The sequence below is a fragment of the Lagenorhynchus albirostris genome, chromosome 6 (assembly GCF_949774975.1).
Source record: "Lagenorhynchus albirostris chromosome 6, mLagAlb1.1, whole genome shotgun sequence".
Lineage (NCBI taxonomy): Eukaryota > Metazoa > Chordata > Mammalia > Artiodactyla > Delphinidae > Lagenorhynchus > Lagenorhynchus albirostris.
Window position 1 is genome coordinate 62,316,007 of NC_083100.1, and position 18,914 is coordinate 62,334,920.

The following is an 18,914-nucleotide window of genomic DNA, read 5'->3' on the forward strand; positions in this document are numbered from 1 at the left end:
AACTAGAGAAAGCCCATGTGCAGCAACGAAGACCCAATGCAGCCAAAAACAAATAAATAAATGTATTTTTTTAAGCTTTAAAAAAAGAATACATTCCATTGAATTGTCCCCATCTCTCCCAATAAAATCACCTACAAGCAGGATTATCTCTAACTGAGCAATGGGCAAGGCTTAAAATTCCCTTAAGAAATCAAAACCCCAAATCTAGGCTTCATGCAAGTTTGGGGTTCAAATTTACATTACTCATGTGGCACTGGAACTCCCCAAACTAAAAATTAATTTTTAAAACTGGCACTGGGCCAATGATGTCTGTGATGGTTTAGAAAACAGCTCCCAATCTCCTTCCAGGTAAAATTCAAATTTCTTGTGAAATTTTCCTTAAAGATTTTTTCTAGAAATGCAAATCAAAAACTTAATAGACAAACTGGACAGCAGATTAGACAGAATTGAAGAAGGAATTACCTAGAAGACAGATCTGAGGAAATCACCCCCAATTCAGGGAAAAAAAAAAAAGATAAATGGATAGAAAATGAGTGAGCTCTATTTAGAAAACAGAATGAGAAGATTCAACAAATATGTTATAGTAGCATAGTATCCAAAACAGAACATAAAGAATGGGAGAGAGTTGAAATTCAAAGAGACAATGGCTGAGAATTTTCAGAACTGATGAGAGACACAAATCCTCATCTAGAATCAGCTCAACAATGAAGCCACACCTAGACACATCAAACTGAAAGTACAGATCACCAAAAAGTAAACCTTAAAAGTAATCAGCAAAGGCAGATTACTTACAAAAGAACAATTAGATGGAATATAACTTCTCAACAACAGAGACCGGAAGACAACAGAAAAGTACCTTCAAAGTGTAAGGGAAAACAAATTTCAACTAAAATTCTTAACCCAGTTAAAATATTATTTGAGAGTGAGGCTGAAAACTACTCTAGTACCTGATTACATCATGTTCTTTCAAGCCTGTGAAGCTTTATGTTTTCTGTTCCTTCTATCCATAATGTCCTCCTTTAACTCCCAATCTCCTTCCAGATCAAATTCAAGTTCTTTGTAAAGTTTTCTTCAGCTTTCACTAGTAGGCAGTATCAACAGAGGCCACAGAGGCTAAGAACACAAGATTTGGAATATGCACAGAAATCGGTGTGAATAACAGCTGTGTGACTTTGGTCATGTTGCCTCCCTGAGACTATATTTTACTTATGTAGATGATAATATCAACCCCTAAGGCTTGTTCAGAATGTTAAATTAGACATATGTAAATTCCAGACAATAAAACTCATTAATAAGAAAATGTACAGATTAGCTATTAGAAGAGACTTCAAAATATTGCTTGATCAATATTAAAAAAAAGCATTTGAAAATTTTTATAATATAAAATATTGAGAAAAGCAATAAACAAGGAATTAGAAAAAGTAATTTTTTTAATGATATTTATAGTAGAAACAAAAAGAAGGTATCGGGGAACAAATTTAACAAAAGATACACAATTTATGGAGGAAATTACTTTGTTGATAGAAAAAACAATTTACACTACTCTCACGGTTAGGAAGATTTAATACTACAAAGATGACAACATGTGTATTCTACTGAAAAGAATTCCACTGCATGATTAAACAACAGTTTAATTGTTTCTATATTTTCTATATTTTCTCATTATTTCTATATTTTTCCTATTTCTATATTTTCAAATAGTATTATAATGAATATCCTTGTAGAGACTCCTTCTGCAATGTCCTCAAATTTAGCATGATTCCAAAAAATAACTAACAGAATTTTCCACAGAACTTGACAAGCTGACCCTGAAATTCAAATGAAAAAGCTAGGGACCAAGTATAGCCAAGATTCTTTTGAAGAATTATAAGGGAAATCCTGCCATATTGAGATATATTCTAATGTTATAATAATTAAAGTAGTATGATATTGTTGCAAGAGACATATCAGTACAACAGAGAGCTTAGGACATATACAGGAAACTGATACGTGACAGAGGTGGCACAAAAATCAATGAAGAAAAAAATGGCTGTTTAATAAATGGTGCTAGATGTTTACAGTACCCAAGACATAGAAGCAACCTAAACATCCATTGACAGATGAATGGATAAAGAAGATGTGGTACATATATACAAATGGAATATTACTCAGCCATTAAAAATAATGAAATAATGAAATAATTCCATTAGCAGCAACATGGATGGACCTGGAGATTATCATACTAAGTTAAGTAAGTCAGACAGAGAAAGACAAATATCATGTGATATCACTTATATACAGAACCTAAAAAAAAAAAACATGGTACAGATGAACTTATTAACAAAACAGAAACAGACTCACAGACTTGGAGAATGAACTTATGGTTACCAAGGGGAAAGGCTGGGGGGGAGGGCCAGACTGAGAGTTTAGGATTAAAATGTACACACTGCTATATTTAAAATAGATAACCGAGAAGGACCTACTGTAAAAAAAATTTTTTTAATTAAAAAAAAATTTTTTAATAAATAAACAGTGCTAGAATAACTGGATCCTCATATTGAAAAAGATAAAATTAGATCTCGATCTCACATTATATGTAAAAATAAATTCCAAATGGGCTAAAGACCTAAAGATGAAATACAAAATGTTAAACCTTTCAGACGAAAATTTATAAGCATTTTTTTAAACCAAGGTAAAGAGGATTGCTTTAAAAAGACAAATAGGACTTCCCTGGTGGCGGAGTGGTTAAGAATCCGCCTGCCAATGCAGGGGATGCGAGTTCGTGCCCCGGTCCGGGAGGATCCCACATGCCACAAAGCGGCTGGGCCCGTGAGCCATGGCCGCTGAGCCTGCGCATCGGAGCCTGTGCTCCGCAACAGGAGCGGCTACAACAGTGAGAGGCCCGCGTTCCGCAAAAAATAAAAATAAAAAAAAGTAAAACATGCATGGATATGACACAGGAATTTCAGGAGAATGGTAACCCCTAGGGAGGAAAAGAGGAAGGAAGGGAGAAGAGGATGATCTTTATTTTTCTGATTGAAAAAAGCTCTAAGGAAAATATGACGAAAGGTTGACCTCTATTAATCTCAGTGGTGAGTACAAAGGTATTTGTTATATTATTTTTATACTTTTATGTATATTGAAAATGTTTCATAGTTGAAAATAGTTTTAAAGAATTTAATATGAAATAAAAATGATTAGAAAAAAATTACTATTTAACAACACTTCTAAATTGCTCTGTTGTAGTTAAACCTCATAACTATGAAGATGACTAGAAATTACACTTCCAGCTCAAGGAGAATCTTCTCCACTAAGTAGAATCTGTCTACCTTATTTCTAGTAAATTAGCAATGACAAAAAGTACAATGAACACAGAAAAGAGAACACAGATGTCTTTAACTCCTCTTCCTCCAAGCTCTCAGAACAGGAGTATTGTGCTCCTTTGTCTGAATTTGTGACTTGAGTTAGATGGATACTGCTGTAGAGAAAATTCCAGATTCATAGGAAAGAAAATTTCACAAGTAATCCATGTAAACACATAGATAACATACTAAAACTCTGAATATGTGCAAAGAGAATATAAATAAAAGAGATAAATATGGCACAGGTCTTCATCATCAAATCTTTATTGAAAGTTTGTTACTTGTAGCGATATAAACTAGAAATGAAAAAAAACTGTTAATTCAGAAAATCAAATCCTGCAGTTTGGTTTCACACTGCACTTATGCTATAGAAGTGTTGTCCCTACACATGAGCTTCACAGTGAAGATAAAACTCACCACTGGACTTTGCAACATGAGACTTTGAGGACAGGAATATATACAGTGAGCTAAAAAAAAATAACAAGAGGATGCCACTGCAAAGGAGATGATAAGGTTGGCAACATAGGTAGAGGCCACGTTGTGGAAAACACTGACGCCAGGCTAAGGGCGCCAGACTTTAGCTTATAAAAAATGGGAAGCCTTTTTTTTTTGGCTGTGCCAGGTCTCAGTTGCAGCCCGCGGACTGTTAGTTGCAGCATGCAGGATCTTTTTAGTTGCAGCATGGGGGCTTCTTAGTTGTGGCATGCTTGCGGGATCCAGTTCCCTGACCAGGGATCTAACCCGGGCCCCCTGCATTGGGAGCACAGAGTCTTACCCACTGGACCACCAGGAAGCTATTTTAAGCAAAGTAGTCACATATGTAAAGCATAATTTTATATGAGTGAAGGTTAGACTGAACTGTGAGATTATTACAGGCAGGAAAACAGTAAATTATCCTGGAATAGGTTATGATGTGATGAAGGCTTGACCTAAGGTAACAGCAGAGAATGAAAAGAACAAATCTAAGAGAAAACAAAAGAACAGGTCTTGGTACCAAGCATGCAAGGAGAGGGAAAGGGAAGCATCAATAATGACACAAGGAGACACTATTAGATATCTACCCAAAATCCATTCCTCTGTTTTTCCCCAGACATGAGACAACAAAGACCAAATGTAAACAAACTAAGTGATGGAACAAAAGTTTATAAAAAGCCTGGGTCCCCAATAACACTAATAAGCTGCTGAACTAGTCCTGAGATGCAAAACAGTAAATCTCTTCAAGGTTTAAGCCACTAGTAGCTGGGATTTCTGACTGGGGGGAAAATGATACTAATTTAAAAAGAAACAAAGGGATTCTCCAGCAGTCCAATGGTTAGGACTGTGCTTTCATGGCCAAAGGCCCAGGTTCAATCCCTTGTCAGGGAACTAAGATACCACAAGCCTCACAGCACGGCAAAAAAAACTAAAATAAAATAATAAATAAATAAATAAATAGGAAAATAAAAAAGGAAAATCTACATGGAAGTATTTTGGAGAGCGATATAATTGATTCAATTTTAGACATGCTGACATTAAGGTAATGGGAGGGTATTCAAGTGGCCAAAAGTTCCCAAACTGGTGTGACTCAAAATAACAGCTTCCTAGATTTAACCAATGAAACTTAGATTATTCAAGGTTACAGATTTCTTTACTATAGGATTTCTTTAAGATGTTACACATTGCAGATAGTCAAGAAGATACGACGTGAAGTGTTTCCCAAATTTGCTTGGCCACAGTACACCCCTCTGTAGTAGAAAATCTCTGTAAAACATGTCTAGAGAAATAGATAAAGTATAGCTGATCCTTGAAACTTTAAGAATAGGGTATTCTAGGGACTTCCCTGGTGGTCCAGTGGTAAAGAATCTGCCTTCCAATGTGGGGGACATGGGTTCGATCCCTGGTCCGGGAACTAGGCCCGCACACCACAACTACTGAGCTCGCGCACTGCAACAGGAATGCCCGCATGCCACAAACTACAGAGCCCATGGGCCCTGGAGCCCGTGCGCCACAACTAGAGAGAGAAAATCCACATGCCACAACTAGAGAGAAGCCCGCACGTCAACAAAGAGCCCGGGCCACAACGAAGGATCTCACGTGCCGCAGCTGAGACCAGACTCAGCCAAATTAATTAATTAATTAAAAAGAATAGAGTATTCTACGAAGAACTCACTAATACATGAAAAGATAATACAATTAGAATATCACCATTTTGCAGCCCCTAATAAAATAATAGATCTAGACAATGACAGTCGATAGCTGCAAAAATCTTTAACATGATAGGGAACTCCATGACAAAGGATTGGGCTGACAAACCTGAACCCACTGATCAACCTAACATTTACTAAAGAAAAGACAAGGAGACGTTCTGTGGCTCCAGCTATTATTCAACAGGAAGTATAAAACACCATGATAAAGTTTTCTTGCCCCCTCCCCAAAAAAAGGGAACCTAAAATTTGATCAAGACTCTAGATCCAACTACTAGTGTACAAGAAATAATGGGCAGAGGAACAAGTTACATATCACAGAGATGCAATCAGTAAAACCCAGAATGTCGGTTTCTTTAACTAATAAATTGCAAAGAAGGAAAAAAGAAGGGGGAGGGGGAGACTATAAATTAAGATTCTTAAGAGAAATAAAAACCAAATACAACATTAGGACATTGTTTGCATCCTACTCCTAAATTAACCCTCAGAAATCATTTATGAAACAAGTGGGAAAATCTGAATACTCACTTGCTATCTGAAGATATTAAAAAATCACTGTGAATATTTTAGGTACTATAATTGTGGTAACAGTACTGTAATTCTTTTGTGATAAAATACACATAACATAAAATTTATTATTTAACCATTTTTAAGTGGTATTAAGAACATTCACATTGTTGTGCAACCATCACCACCATCCAACTCAAGAACAGTTTTATCTTCCCAAACTGAAACTCTACCCATTAAACAATAACTCTCCATTCCCCCTTGCCCCCAGCCCCGGACAACCACCATTCTACTTTCTGTCTCTGTGAATGAGACTATTGCAGGTACTTCATATAAACAGAATCATACAACATTTGTCTTATTGTGTCAGGCTTATTTCACTTAGCATAAGGTTTTTAAGGTTCATCCATTTTGTAGCATGTGTCTGAATTTCATTTCTTGTAAAGGCTGAATAATATTCCATCTTATGAATATGCCACATTTTGTTTATCCATTCATCTGTCAGTGGACATTTGGGTTCAGTTTTATTTTTCAGGGTTCGTATCTTTTTACTGAGATACATACTTAAACATTTATAAACTGAATTATAAGATACCTGAGATTTGCTTCAAAATAGATAAAAAAGATATCACTTTTCACTTATCAGGTTAACAAAGATCAGAAAAACTGGTAACACCATATACATTGACCAAGATGTGTGGAAACATGCTCATTCAAATACTGTTGGTAGGAGTGTAAATTAATCTCTTTGGAGGGCTCTATCAAAGTTTAAAATGCACATTTCCATTAACCAGATATAATATAACTTCTGATAATTTATCCTCACACATATACTCACACATACACAAAGAAGTGTATACAAGAATACTGACTACAATAAAGCTTATATTAAGCCCAAGACTGGAAACAATTTACATGTCTATCAGTAGGGAACTGACTGAAAAAAATTACAGTAAAATACAAAAATATGAAAATGCAATAGAATACAATTTAACTTTAAAAAAGAAAATAAAATGGTTCTATGTATACTAATAAGAGACAGAATCCAATAAGTACGTTCACAGGAAAAAAGCAAGATTCAGAAGAGTATAACACTGTTCAACCAGACATTCACTGCTTTGATTTCTGGCATTGCCACACACCAAATAACCTAAAAACTTCCTACAACACAACATCTAGAAATGCTGAGTAAATTATAACTAAAAGCTTTTAAATGTATAACTAAGCTCAAAAGTAAGGGAAATCTCTCACTGAGGTGTGGGATGGAGGAAAGAGGAACCTTTACTTTTTACTTTTCCACCTACTTTTATGTTATAACCAATAAGTATTACTTTTGAAATTAAAAAAGAAATCAGTCCTGAAGTACACTGAAAAAAGATGCTATAAATTTAATAATTCATGCCACTCCCTGAATAACTAAAGCAATGTAATCTCAGGGCAAATTTTCAGGTATAACAGCTACTATTTTATCCAATTTAATTCAACATTTACTACTAAGTACAAGAGCCTTTGAAAAATAATAGCAAGATGAGGTTCCTATTTTTTAAGGAGTTTAGAATCTGTGAGGAAGAATAAGGAGGCAAAAGAAATCAATAATACATGATAGAACATGAAAATGGTCATCCTCTGCATCAAAATTTGAAAACTAAATGTTTAAAATTCCAATTTCTGGTTCGTAACATCAGAACCCCAAACCAGTCTGACATTAGTTTAGATTTTCCATTACTTTTTTTCTTTTTTTTCTCCATTACGTTTTTTGAACTCATCCATCCATTAATCATTTGTGACAATGACTGTACTTACATTAGTGGCAACATACAATTATTAATACAGTTTCTATAGGCTTTGTGATCTCTTCCCACAAATGAATTCTCAGTTGTTTTCTTCCTTTGATTCGTATACCTGTTAATAGGCCACATTTATTATATCAGTACTACTAATCAAAAATAACTGAATTCCCTGGTGGCACAGTGGTTAAGAATCTGCCTGCCAATGCAGGGGACACGGGTTCAAGCCCTGGTCCGGGAAGATCCCACATGCCGCGGAGCAACTAAGCCCATGCGCCACAACTACTGAGTCTGTGCTCTAGAGCCCGCGAGCCACAACTACTGAGCCCGTGTGCCACAACTATTGAAGTCCGCGTGCCTAGAGCCCATGCTCCGCAACGAGAAGCCACTGCAATGAGAAGCCCGCACACTGCAACCAAGAGTAGCCCCCGCTCGCTGCAACTAGAGAAAGCCCGTGCGCAGCAACGAAGACCCAACACAGCCAAAAAATAAACTAATTAATTAAAAAAAAAAAAAGGAATGGTACTTGTAGAGGCAATAGAGAGAAGTACTGAACTGTCAGGCTCTGGAGCCAGCATGCCTAGCCAGCTACCTGTGTAATCCTGAACAAGTTTCTTAAAACTCTGTGCCCCACATTCCTCTTCTGTACAATGGGGATAATAACAGTAACAATCTCAGAGTTACTGATTAAGTGAGTTAATGTAAAGCAGATTTTAATATTTGACCACTATTTTCCAAATAGATGAATAAAACTCCAAAATTTTAATAGCACTCTGTTGTTGAGGCTGGTGTGAAAGAGAGTCACATGTTCTGCTTACTCCTAAGCCTTTTGGGGGGCAATCTGGAAATCCCACTTTGAGAATTTATCCTACTGATATTCTTGCACAGGTACGCAAAGAGAGGTATATCAGTTTTTTATTTCATACTGAAACCAAAATGTCCATCAAAAGTGATGACTAAATAAAGAATGGCAAATTTATGACATGAAACATTATGCAGCAGATTGTTTTTTTTAATAGAGTGAGTACACAGATTTACTGACATGGAAAGATCTCAAATAAGTGAAAAATTCAAGATGTATACAACAGTGCACATGATAGGTTACCTTTTGCATAAAAAGAGGCTGAAATATCAAAATACATTCTTTTTGCACTAACAGGAACTAGTAACAGTGTGAAGAAACTGGGCAGATGGGAGACAGGATGGGAGGGAAACTTCAAACTGTGTATCTTTTTATTTTTTTGCTTTTTTAGCTACATAAATATCTTACCTATTCAATTGTCAATTTTTACAGTATTTTTAAGTGTCAGGTATACACTTTAAGCTGGCAAATGTCAGCTGCAATTATTACTATTGTTGTTACTAGCAATAGCAGTATTATAAGTATTATTATCATTAACAAGCTCAAAACAGCTCCTTTCTGAAGCTTTTTTCTTACTCCCTCTGCACAGAGCCTTCTCTGACTCCCAGACTATTTAAGGAATTTATCATTTTCTACTCTAGTGTAAGCGGCTTAAGGAGCAGGTCAACGTCTTGTTCATTTTTAATATCCTAGGAGCCTTGCTTGTACCTAGTCGATACAAATATTCTGGAATAACAGTAACCTACAAGTACTCCAAAGAAAATAGTGACCATTTCTAACGGGATTAGACTCTATCATTAATTATAAGATCTGAAAACTGAAAAACTTGAATAACTGGATTTGCTAACATTCTTTCGGCTACTGACCAGCCAAAATCTCCTCTCTTTGACTAAGTTTTTCTTTCCCCGGGACTTCCCCAGACACTGACATCATGTCCCAAGCCAAGACACAACATGCATCAACTCTTTAACTCACTGCAATCTCTGAAATGTCTTTTGTCCTAAATCCCAACACCCTGGTACATCATCCCTATCGAAAAAGCATTTGAGTGTTTCCTTTTAGATAGAGGTTCACATATTATTCAGTGCATAAAGTGCCCTTTTAACTGGAGAAGACCTAACACATGATTCGTAATTCGCTCAGTGTTTTGTTTGTGCTGGTATGGAAGGTATTCTATAATTGACTGCTCGCTCGGTAGCTCAATTCTAGATGTCATTCCAGCACACCAAATACTCCACTGACAGCTCAACAGTCACTTTTCATACAGGCCCCTCCCCTTCCCTCCTCCCTCAACCCCCATCAGCTCAAGAGCTCCTTCCCTCATACTGACACACTGACAGTTCAGAAGTCCCTTTCCACAAGCTGTCCTCCCCTGCAGCTGCAAGACCACCTCCCCGAGTCGCATCATCCAGCGACCCAATTCGGTCCCCAATATCATCCCTCTCCCAGCCAATCCAAATCACATCATCAGTCTCTTCCCAAGAAACAGGCAGCTTTAAAGCCTTTCCCAGCAAGTACGCAATTGACAGCTCGACAACAGATTCCCCGAGTATCCTCTCTTCTCTCCGCTCCTACCCCACGCACTGGCTCTTTTCTCTCAATCACTCGTTCGCCCTGGCTTCCCCGAAAATTCACAGCCTTGTTCCCTAAATACGCTCTCCGCTCTCCCCCTCCTCCCCATCCCCTTCACCGCTGACAGCTCAGTCACTTCCAACCCCATGTGGCTGCAACCTCCTGCCCCACTCCTTTCCCTTGACAGCTCTGGGTCGGCTCCAAGCTCCCCTCCCCAAGGCCTCCCCAGACCTCGGCCTGGGCCTCCCGCGGTGCCCCCCGCCCCGGAGGACAGCTCCACTCACCCACTCTCCCGCATCACGTTGCTGTCCCCGCAGTCGCAGGCACCGCCGGCCTGGCTGCGGAACATGTTGAAGTCGTGTCCGGTGTGGTCACCCTGGTGGAAGCACTCGGCGCACAGCGACATGCAGGGAGAGATGCCGCACGTCCGGCAGCGGTAGGCCACGAAGTTGGCTGTCCAGACCAGGCCGCAGAGCGCCGCGGGGTCGTAGGCCCGCACCGCCGCGCAGAACTCGTCGTAGCCTCCGCCGCCCGCCAGAAGGCACTTACACCACTCCAGGGCCTCCTCCTCGGCCGCCCCCGGACCGCCCCCGCCGCCGGCCGCCGCCGCCTCCTCGCCGTCTGCAGCCGCAGCCAGCGGCCGCTCGGCGCTCAGCACCCGCTCCAGCAGCGCCTGCAGCTCTTCGGCACCTGCGCGGTTGTCCGGCCGGCTGAGGGCCGCCTTCAGGTGCGCGGCGGTGGCCGCCTTGTCGAGGGCCAGCCCGGGCGCGGGCATCTCGGCTTGGGGTGGCTGCGGACCCCCGACGGCCGCCGCCGCCGCCGCCGCCGCCATGATGAGAGCTCAGAATTTGGAGAGTCCAGGGCCGGCGGCTCCTCCTGGGAGGGTGGGGGAATTGGCTGCTGCGATTGCTCGGCCCTCCCAACTCTCGCGATACCCCGGGGCTGCCGCGCACCTCTGCCTGTGTCCCCGCCCCTGCACACGCCCCCTCGCGCTGGGGTGCCTGCTTCCCGACCCTCTCGCTTGGGACGGACCTCCTGTTTCTTCCTCCGACCTCTTGGCTCTCAACTACAATTGAGAGCCACTAAAATAAGGGACCTGACTTTAAAATTATTTAATATGGAAAATCTTTAATATGGACCATTTTTCCTCTATTTACCTGGGCTGCAGGAATACAGACAGCATCTTTCAGCTGTTTTTTAGGCATCTGCATTTCGTTCTGAGATGTAGATCCCCACTGTTATCAAACCCTTAATTACGATTGAATTACTATTATTATTGAAAACCCCTCCTAATTTTTCGCCCTGTATCAGTTCTTACCCTCACAGCTATTACCAGTTTAATCTTCTAAAGTACATTTTTTAGAGGATTAAAATATATTCTTACTATCACTCTCCTGTTCAAAATCTTTAGTGGAAACAAAAGTCAAAAACTCCTTGAATCTTCTCTTAATGCCCATCACCAACCTATCTTTCTATCATTATCTCCTTGCGCTACTCTCTTTGCCATTTGAAAGAGACCAATGGGACTCTTCAGTGTTTTCTGAAAGATGCTTTATGCCTGTAGTCGTTATTGTTCCTAGTTCCACCCCTACTCCACCCCATACAGTCGCCCCACACTCCTGTTCTAGCAGTGTCTGCCCATTTCATTTCCCTTCTTCAAAAATGGCTCTGAGTTGGTCCGTGGGTCGGTGGCCTAGAGCTCGGTTCTCGGCTTTCATGTTCGGAGGTGGGAGGGACACTGGACAGGCCCGCACACCTGACCTGCCCGGAGAGGATCCCCGCACCCAGTAGGAGAAGGAGGAGACTAAGCAGGGAAAAAGACTCATAGCTTCTGATGCGAGTCACGTGCTGGAAGCTGCCCTGGAGCAGATGGACGGGATCATTGCAGGCACTAACACAGGGGTGGATATTAGCGATGGTACCTGTGAGCCTGCCCTGGCTTCCGCGGCTTCCTACATGAACCCCTTCCCGGTGCTCCATCTCGTCGAGGACTTGAGGCTGGCCCTGGAGATGCTGGAGCATTCTCAGGAGAGAGCAGCCCTCCTGAGCCAGATCCCAGGCCCAACAGCTGCCTACATAAAGGGGTAGTTCGAGAAGAGCTGGCTGCGGCTTTCCGGCTCACTTTACACCCGGCATGGGCGGCGATCCCTCCCTCCAGTCCTGCTAAGTACTACTGACTCAGGCTGCAGTGTTTACAGAAAACTTTATGAAGCTTCAAGAAAATGATAGGTCCATAATTCCTCAGTCTGAAATCCTTAATTCCTCAGTATGAAACCCTTGGGTCCACGTGCATTTTAGAACTCAGAGCTTATTAAACTTTAGAAAGGTGAGACAGTGCATGTGTACTGTACTGTATGTACCATCTCTAGCAGATACAGGGCAGGAAACACGTGAACATTTCTTCAGCAAAACTTGTGAATATCTGCATGAAGTGGGATAAACAAAGACTACAAATAGATAATTTACAGTGACCATGTATTTTTACCTTGTATAGATGTGCCTGAATTTATGAAGCCATTTCTCTAATATTGAATTGAAATTATTTTTAATCTTTCACTAATAATATGGCATTGCTGCGCACACACACACAAAAAAAATGGCTCTGAACTTATTTGATGATACAACATTTTGCTTTCGCTATAAAAACCTCATCCCCACCGCACTACTAACTGGCAAAGTTCTTGAGGGCAAAAAATGAATCTTCTTCATCATTGCCCATAAGTGTTCAAATATTTGCCTGATTATTGTTGTTAAATGGAATATAATTACAATAGATCATTTTTGTTGCATATTTATTATGTGCCCCGTTCTTTATATATGCTATTTATTTTAACTCTCTCAATAATCGTATGAAGTAAGGAAACTAAAACTTACAGAGGTGATTTATGTGTCCCCAAAACACACAGCTGGCAATCAAATGAGATGTGACTAGAACCCAGGTCCATCTGAATCCAAAGTCCTGCTCTTTCTACCACATCAATGCTTCCCAAACCTGCCTGATCCTAAGACTCACCTTAAGTTCTTACAAAAACAAATTCCAGACCCCCACCCCAGACACAAGGTATCAAAATCTCCAGAGGTTACACTGCTCTACCTAACAGAATCTGAACCTTGAAAAAGATTATCATTAATGATCTTTCCAGAACTAAAAATCTACAGCTTTTTAAGTTTCTATAGCTCACCTCCAGAGAGCTGGGTATATTATTAAAAGTAACTTAGTAACACATGGCAGAGGACAACCAAGAATGAAAAAAACTGTAGGAGAAGCGATCCAAGGAAGTAGAATGAGTATTTCCGATCCATAACCAGTGATGTAAATGAACCTAACATAACAAAAACATACTATATCAATTGTCTAGATTCTCTACATTAGTAAAGCATTTCACAATCGTCATTTAACAGTGATAAATAATTCAAATATTGCTCAATAAGTCTCTTTATGAATCACCAAATTATAAACCAAATAAAATCCAGGTGCATTTCAAACTAAGGTAAAACTAGTGTGTATTCACTAATCAGTGTCTGTGGGTTCATGCAGTTGGGGAAGTGTGCTGGTATCTCTCCAGGATTGCTTTCCTGTGGACAATAACAAGGGCGCCTGCTCTGCTTGACCACTATGATGCATGCTGCACATGCAGCCTTTTCAGCATTCCTTAGTGGTCTCTACACGCTCTGTGAAATTCCTACAAATTTCTACAAAATTCCACCACTTGTCACCAGTGCCTCTTTTCTTCTGTAACAAAAACAAACAAAAAAACTTCAAATGCCCCCCCCATTTCAGTTACATAGACATTACAGCGCACATACAGAAATCTGGACATTTGCCACATTTCCCACCAACTGTGTCCATGAGGATATCAAATATGTTCAAAATCAGAGATCCATTAAAAATAACTGGTAATAACAAGAATAGAAATAACCCAAGTGAAAAATGGGCCAAAAATGTGAATAGACACTTTACCAAAGAAGATATATAAGCGGCCAATAGACATAGAAAACATGCTCAGCATCATTAGTCATTAAGAAAATGCAAGTCAAGGAACTTCCCTGGTGGCGCAGTGGTTAAGAATCCGCCTGCCCATGCAGAGGACACGGGTTCCATCCCTGGTCCGGGATGATCCCACATGCTGCGGAGCAACTAAGCTTGTGTGCCACAACTACTGAGCCCACGTACCACAAGTGCTGAAGCCCGCATGCCTAGAGCCCATGCTCCGCAACGAGAAGCCACCGTAATGAGAAGCCCATGCACCGCAACGAAGAGTAGCCCCTGCTCACCGCAACTAGACAAAGCCCGTGCGCAGCAACAAAGACCCTACGCTGCCAAAAATAAATACATAAATTAATTTTTTTTAAATGAAGAAAATGCAAGTCAAAACTATGAGACACCACTATACACACTAAAATGGCAATAATCGGAAAGAGAGACAGTAACAAATATTGGCAAGGATATGGAGAAACAGGACCCTTCATACAACATTGACGGGAAGGTAAAATGGTACAGCCTCTTGGGAAAACAGTTTGCCAGTTATGTACTTAAATGTTAAACATAAATTTACCATAGAACTAAACAATTCCACCCCTAGGAATCTACCCAAGAGCATTTAAAACATATACCTACACAAAGACTTGTAGATGAATATTCAGAGCAGTATTATTCATAGTCAAAAACAAAAACTAGAAGTGATCCAAGGGTCTATCAATTTGTAAATGGATAAACAAAATGTGGCATATTCATATAATGCTATACTATTTAACAATAAAAAGAAATGAAGTACTGATGCATGCTACAACATGGGTGAATTTCAAAAATGTTATGTCAGTGAAAGAAGTCAGACACACAAAAAAGTGTACATTGTATTATTCCATTTATCCGAACTGTCCAGAAAAGGTACATTTATAGAGACACAAAATAAATTAGCAGTTGTTTGAAGCTGGGGGTTGAGAACAGGGAGTGCCTGCAAATGAGCACAGAGATCCTTTTAGGCTGATAGGAATGTTCTAAAGATGGAATGTGGTGATGGTTGCACAACTATGTAAATTTACTAAAAATCATTTATTTCTACTCTAAAAACAGGTGAATTTTATGGTATGAAATTATACTGTAATAAAACAGTTAATAATAATAATTAATATACTTGCTATTTGAGATGAGTGAAATCATCAAATATCTGTCTAGGTAGAAAGTATATTACTGCTTTAGCTTTCAAAATCAACATGACAGGCTCTCAAATCTTAGCCTCTCCTAGGATGTCTGGGGCTTGTACCATTTGAATCCAGAAAGTCTGACATTTTTCTCTTTCAACTCATTAGTGTAATATAAAAACTCTTCTTCTAAATTACCTCTCAAGTCACCGTGCTGTGTCATGGGGAATTCCTTCAACGATTATATTTCCATGAGGGAAAGCCAGATTGAAATTCAACTGCACCCATTTAAATACATTTAAAGGCTATACCTGACAAAATTACATTGAATCATTCTGTTACTCTATGGAAGACATTGAATAAATAATAATACAACATACTGCTGTTAAAGAAAGCCACAAAATACCATCTAAAACATTATGTGCATTTATGTACTGCAGCTTAATTTATGTGAATAGGAATCTTGTGATATTTCTAAATTGGCTTTTCAAATTGAAATAAAGCACACACAGAAAAGGTAAAAGCTATAAATGATAAATAACATAATTGCTTCCAAAATTAGAGACCCTTATCAGAGAACTTATAAATGAATGTAAACTCTCCAAAGTTGGTGTTTTTTGTTTTTGCTTTTTGTTTTTGGCTGCATGGCATGTGGGATCTTAGTTCCCCACCAGGGATCAAACCCATGCCTCCTGCAGTGGAAGCACAGAGCCCTAACCACTGGGATGCCAGGGAATTCCCTCCAAAGTTGTTTCTGTATTTATCTGGACTCCTTTGGTTTCAAGAGACAAAAAGCTGACTTAGCTTAAGCCAAAAAGAGGATCATATTAGATCATATAAACAACTAGGGGAAGAGAGAGGTGAACCTGGATGCATCTCCACCTTTGCTTTCAGTGAGCATTGGCTCCATTGTCCCCAGCTCCAGGTCACATCTCCACAAACTCACAACAGAGAAAAAGGGTCTGTTCTCTACCAGATCCACTTAAAACCCTGGGGAAGAATTCTGACTGGCCCAGCTCAAGGCCCATGCCACCTCTATCACCAGAAGGAAGAGGAGGAAATACCTGCTGGGAACATAAACATACAAGATACTTACAACTGTATTAACTGTTGAATTTCTGCCTGGCCTCCAAATACACACCAAACCTATGTACACAGCAAGCTCACCAGTTCTAATGGCAACTGTTGAAATTCACACCATAAGAAACATTGTTCCTACTATGTACAAGGAATTCTGCCAGATGATCACATTTAAGATTCATGACAACCCTGAGAGGTATTTATTATTATCACAAGTTTACAAGTAGCAATGATACCCTTCAATTCATGGCCTTCAAAACATAAGAAAGAACCCTGGAAGAGAATTCATTCATTGTTCCTATGCGTGCCTGTCTCTCTTTCTCCTCTCTTCCTCCCACTCTTTCTCCCTTTCCCTCCTCTCTCCCTCCCTCCCTCTCCTTCCTTCCTTCCTTCAAAACTGAGTCATTTAAGACCTTGCAACTATACTTACTGTGATTCTCTCATTTGTTTAATATTAAAACAAGGACATTTTTAGTAAGTTTCTCAACTCATGCTTTACAAATATTTTGGGGAAAAAAGCATGACAGTACCTAAAGGACTTGACCTATATTAGCTCCTCTACAGACTGGTCTGTGCAACTTTTCCAAGGTTATAAATGCTTAACAACGCTCTGGGAACTTTTTTATTATCATTTAGTACTGTTACAAGTTGTCCTAACCTAATTTTCTCCCCCCTCCCTTTTTTTTAAACAGAGGAAAATTTCCTTCTGTGCATCTCTACTAAAGACTAGAAGATTTTCACCCACTGCCTTATTCATGCAACAAATTAATTAAACTCATATTTATTGAACCCCTACTTAGTTGCTCTCTGCAAGAGCTGAGGATAGCACTGTGAACAAAACAGACATGGTCCATGGCATGGTCTGGCATGGCACAACTCCAGGGGGCACCATTCACACAGAATACAATGCTCCTGACATGGAATTTACAGACTGATGGAAGCATATTATGAATTGTAACCTAATCTATAAATACATTATTACTGTTGCTACAATTATTACTTCTGATCTTGGAGTGAGAAAACATTTTTTTAATGGACACAAAAAGTACTAACCACAAAAGAAAAGGCTTACTAACAAAATGGGTCACAATATTGTAACTTTCTGTTCATTAAACGACACCATTAAGAGTTACAAAAAAAAAAAAAACAGGAAAAAAAAAGAGTTAGAGTTTCTGTTTGGGATGATGAAAAAGTCTGGAAACAGATAGTAGTGATGATTGAATATTATGAACATAATTATTGCCACTGAATTTTACCCTAAGAATAGTAAAAATGGCAAATTTTGTTATATATATTTTACCATAATTTTAAAAAATTAATAAGATACCAAAAACTATTGAATTGTACACTTTAAATTGGTGAATCGTGTGGCATGTAAATTATGTCTCAAGAAAGCTGTTAATAAAAAGAGACCACTAAGAGTAAAAAGGCAAGCTAAAGAGTAGGAGAGAATATTTGCAACGTCTGACCCAAAAAGGATGTTCCTCTAGAATATATATTGAATTCCTACCAATCAAAAAGGAAATGAATCATCCCAATAGAAAATTGGACAAGCAATTTCAATGGACATTTCATAAAAGAAGATATCCAGATGGCAAATAAACATGTGAAATTAGTAATCAGAAAATTGCTAACTAAAACCATATTGAGTGTACTATACATTCAACAGGATGGCTTAAATTTAAATGACTAATAATATCAAATATTGGTGAAAATGTGGAGTACCTAAAACTATCAATTAGTGTCAGAAGGAGTGCAAAATGGTTCAGCCACTTTGGAAAAAAGTTCAGCAGTTTCTTATAAAGTTAAACACCTACTCTATGATCCTAAAATTACACTTAAGGGAAACAAAAAGATATATATCCAGAAAAAAAATTATATAAGAATATTCATAGTAATGTTATTTATATTAGCCAAAAACTAGAAACAATCCAAATATCCATCAACAGATGAAGGTATAAACAAATTGTGGTATATTCATACAGTGGATACTGCTCAGCGATGAAGGGGAATGAACGACGTACATTAAGGGTGAAGCTCAAAAACCTTACACTAAGTGAAATAAAGCAAACACAAAAGAGTATGTTTGCATGATTCCATTTATATGAAGTTTTGTAATAGGCAAAAGTAAGCTATGATGATCAAAATCAGATCAGTGGTTGCCTGTGGGATGGCAGTAATTGGTAGGAACAGAAGGGAAATTACTGTGATGAATGGAACTGTATCTTAATTGGGGTGTTGTTTACATGGTACATTTGTTATTCACATTTCATCAAACTGTACATAAGATTTGTGCATTTTATGTAAACTATATCTTAATTTTAAAAACTGAAACTAAATATCCATAAACAGTAGAATAAATATAGTATATTCATATAATGAACCACTATACAATGAAAATGAGCAAACATGGATGACTCTTACAGACACAATGCTGAGC

At 38.9% G+C, this 18,914-nt stretch overlaps 1 protein-coding gene across 3 annotated transcripts in view; it reads right to left on the bottom strand.

The window, feature by feature from the left end:
- The window catches only part of UBR3 (ubiquitin protein ligase E3 component n-recognin 3), a 230,900-nt gene extending 219,816 nt beyond the window's left edge, over window positions 1–11,084 (bottom strand). For all 3 annotated transcript variants that reach the window (XM_060152671.1, XM_060152670.1, XM_060152669.1), the window contains exon 1: window positions 10,537–11,084. In XM_060152671.1, coding sequence (XP_060008654.1) covers window positions 10,537–11,084 — 548 coding nt within the window. The remainder of the gene's footprint in view (window positions 1–10,536) is intronic.
- Between the last annotated feature and the right edge of the window lie 7,830 nt (window positions 11,085–18,914).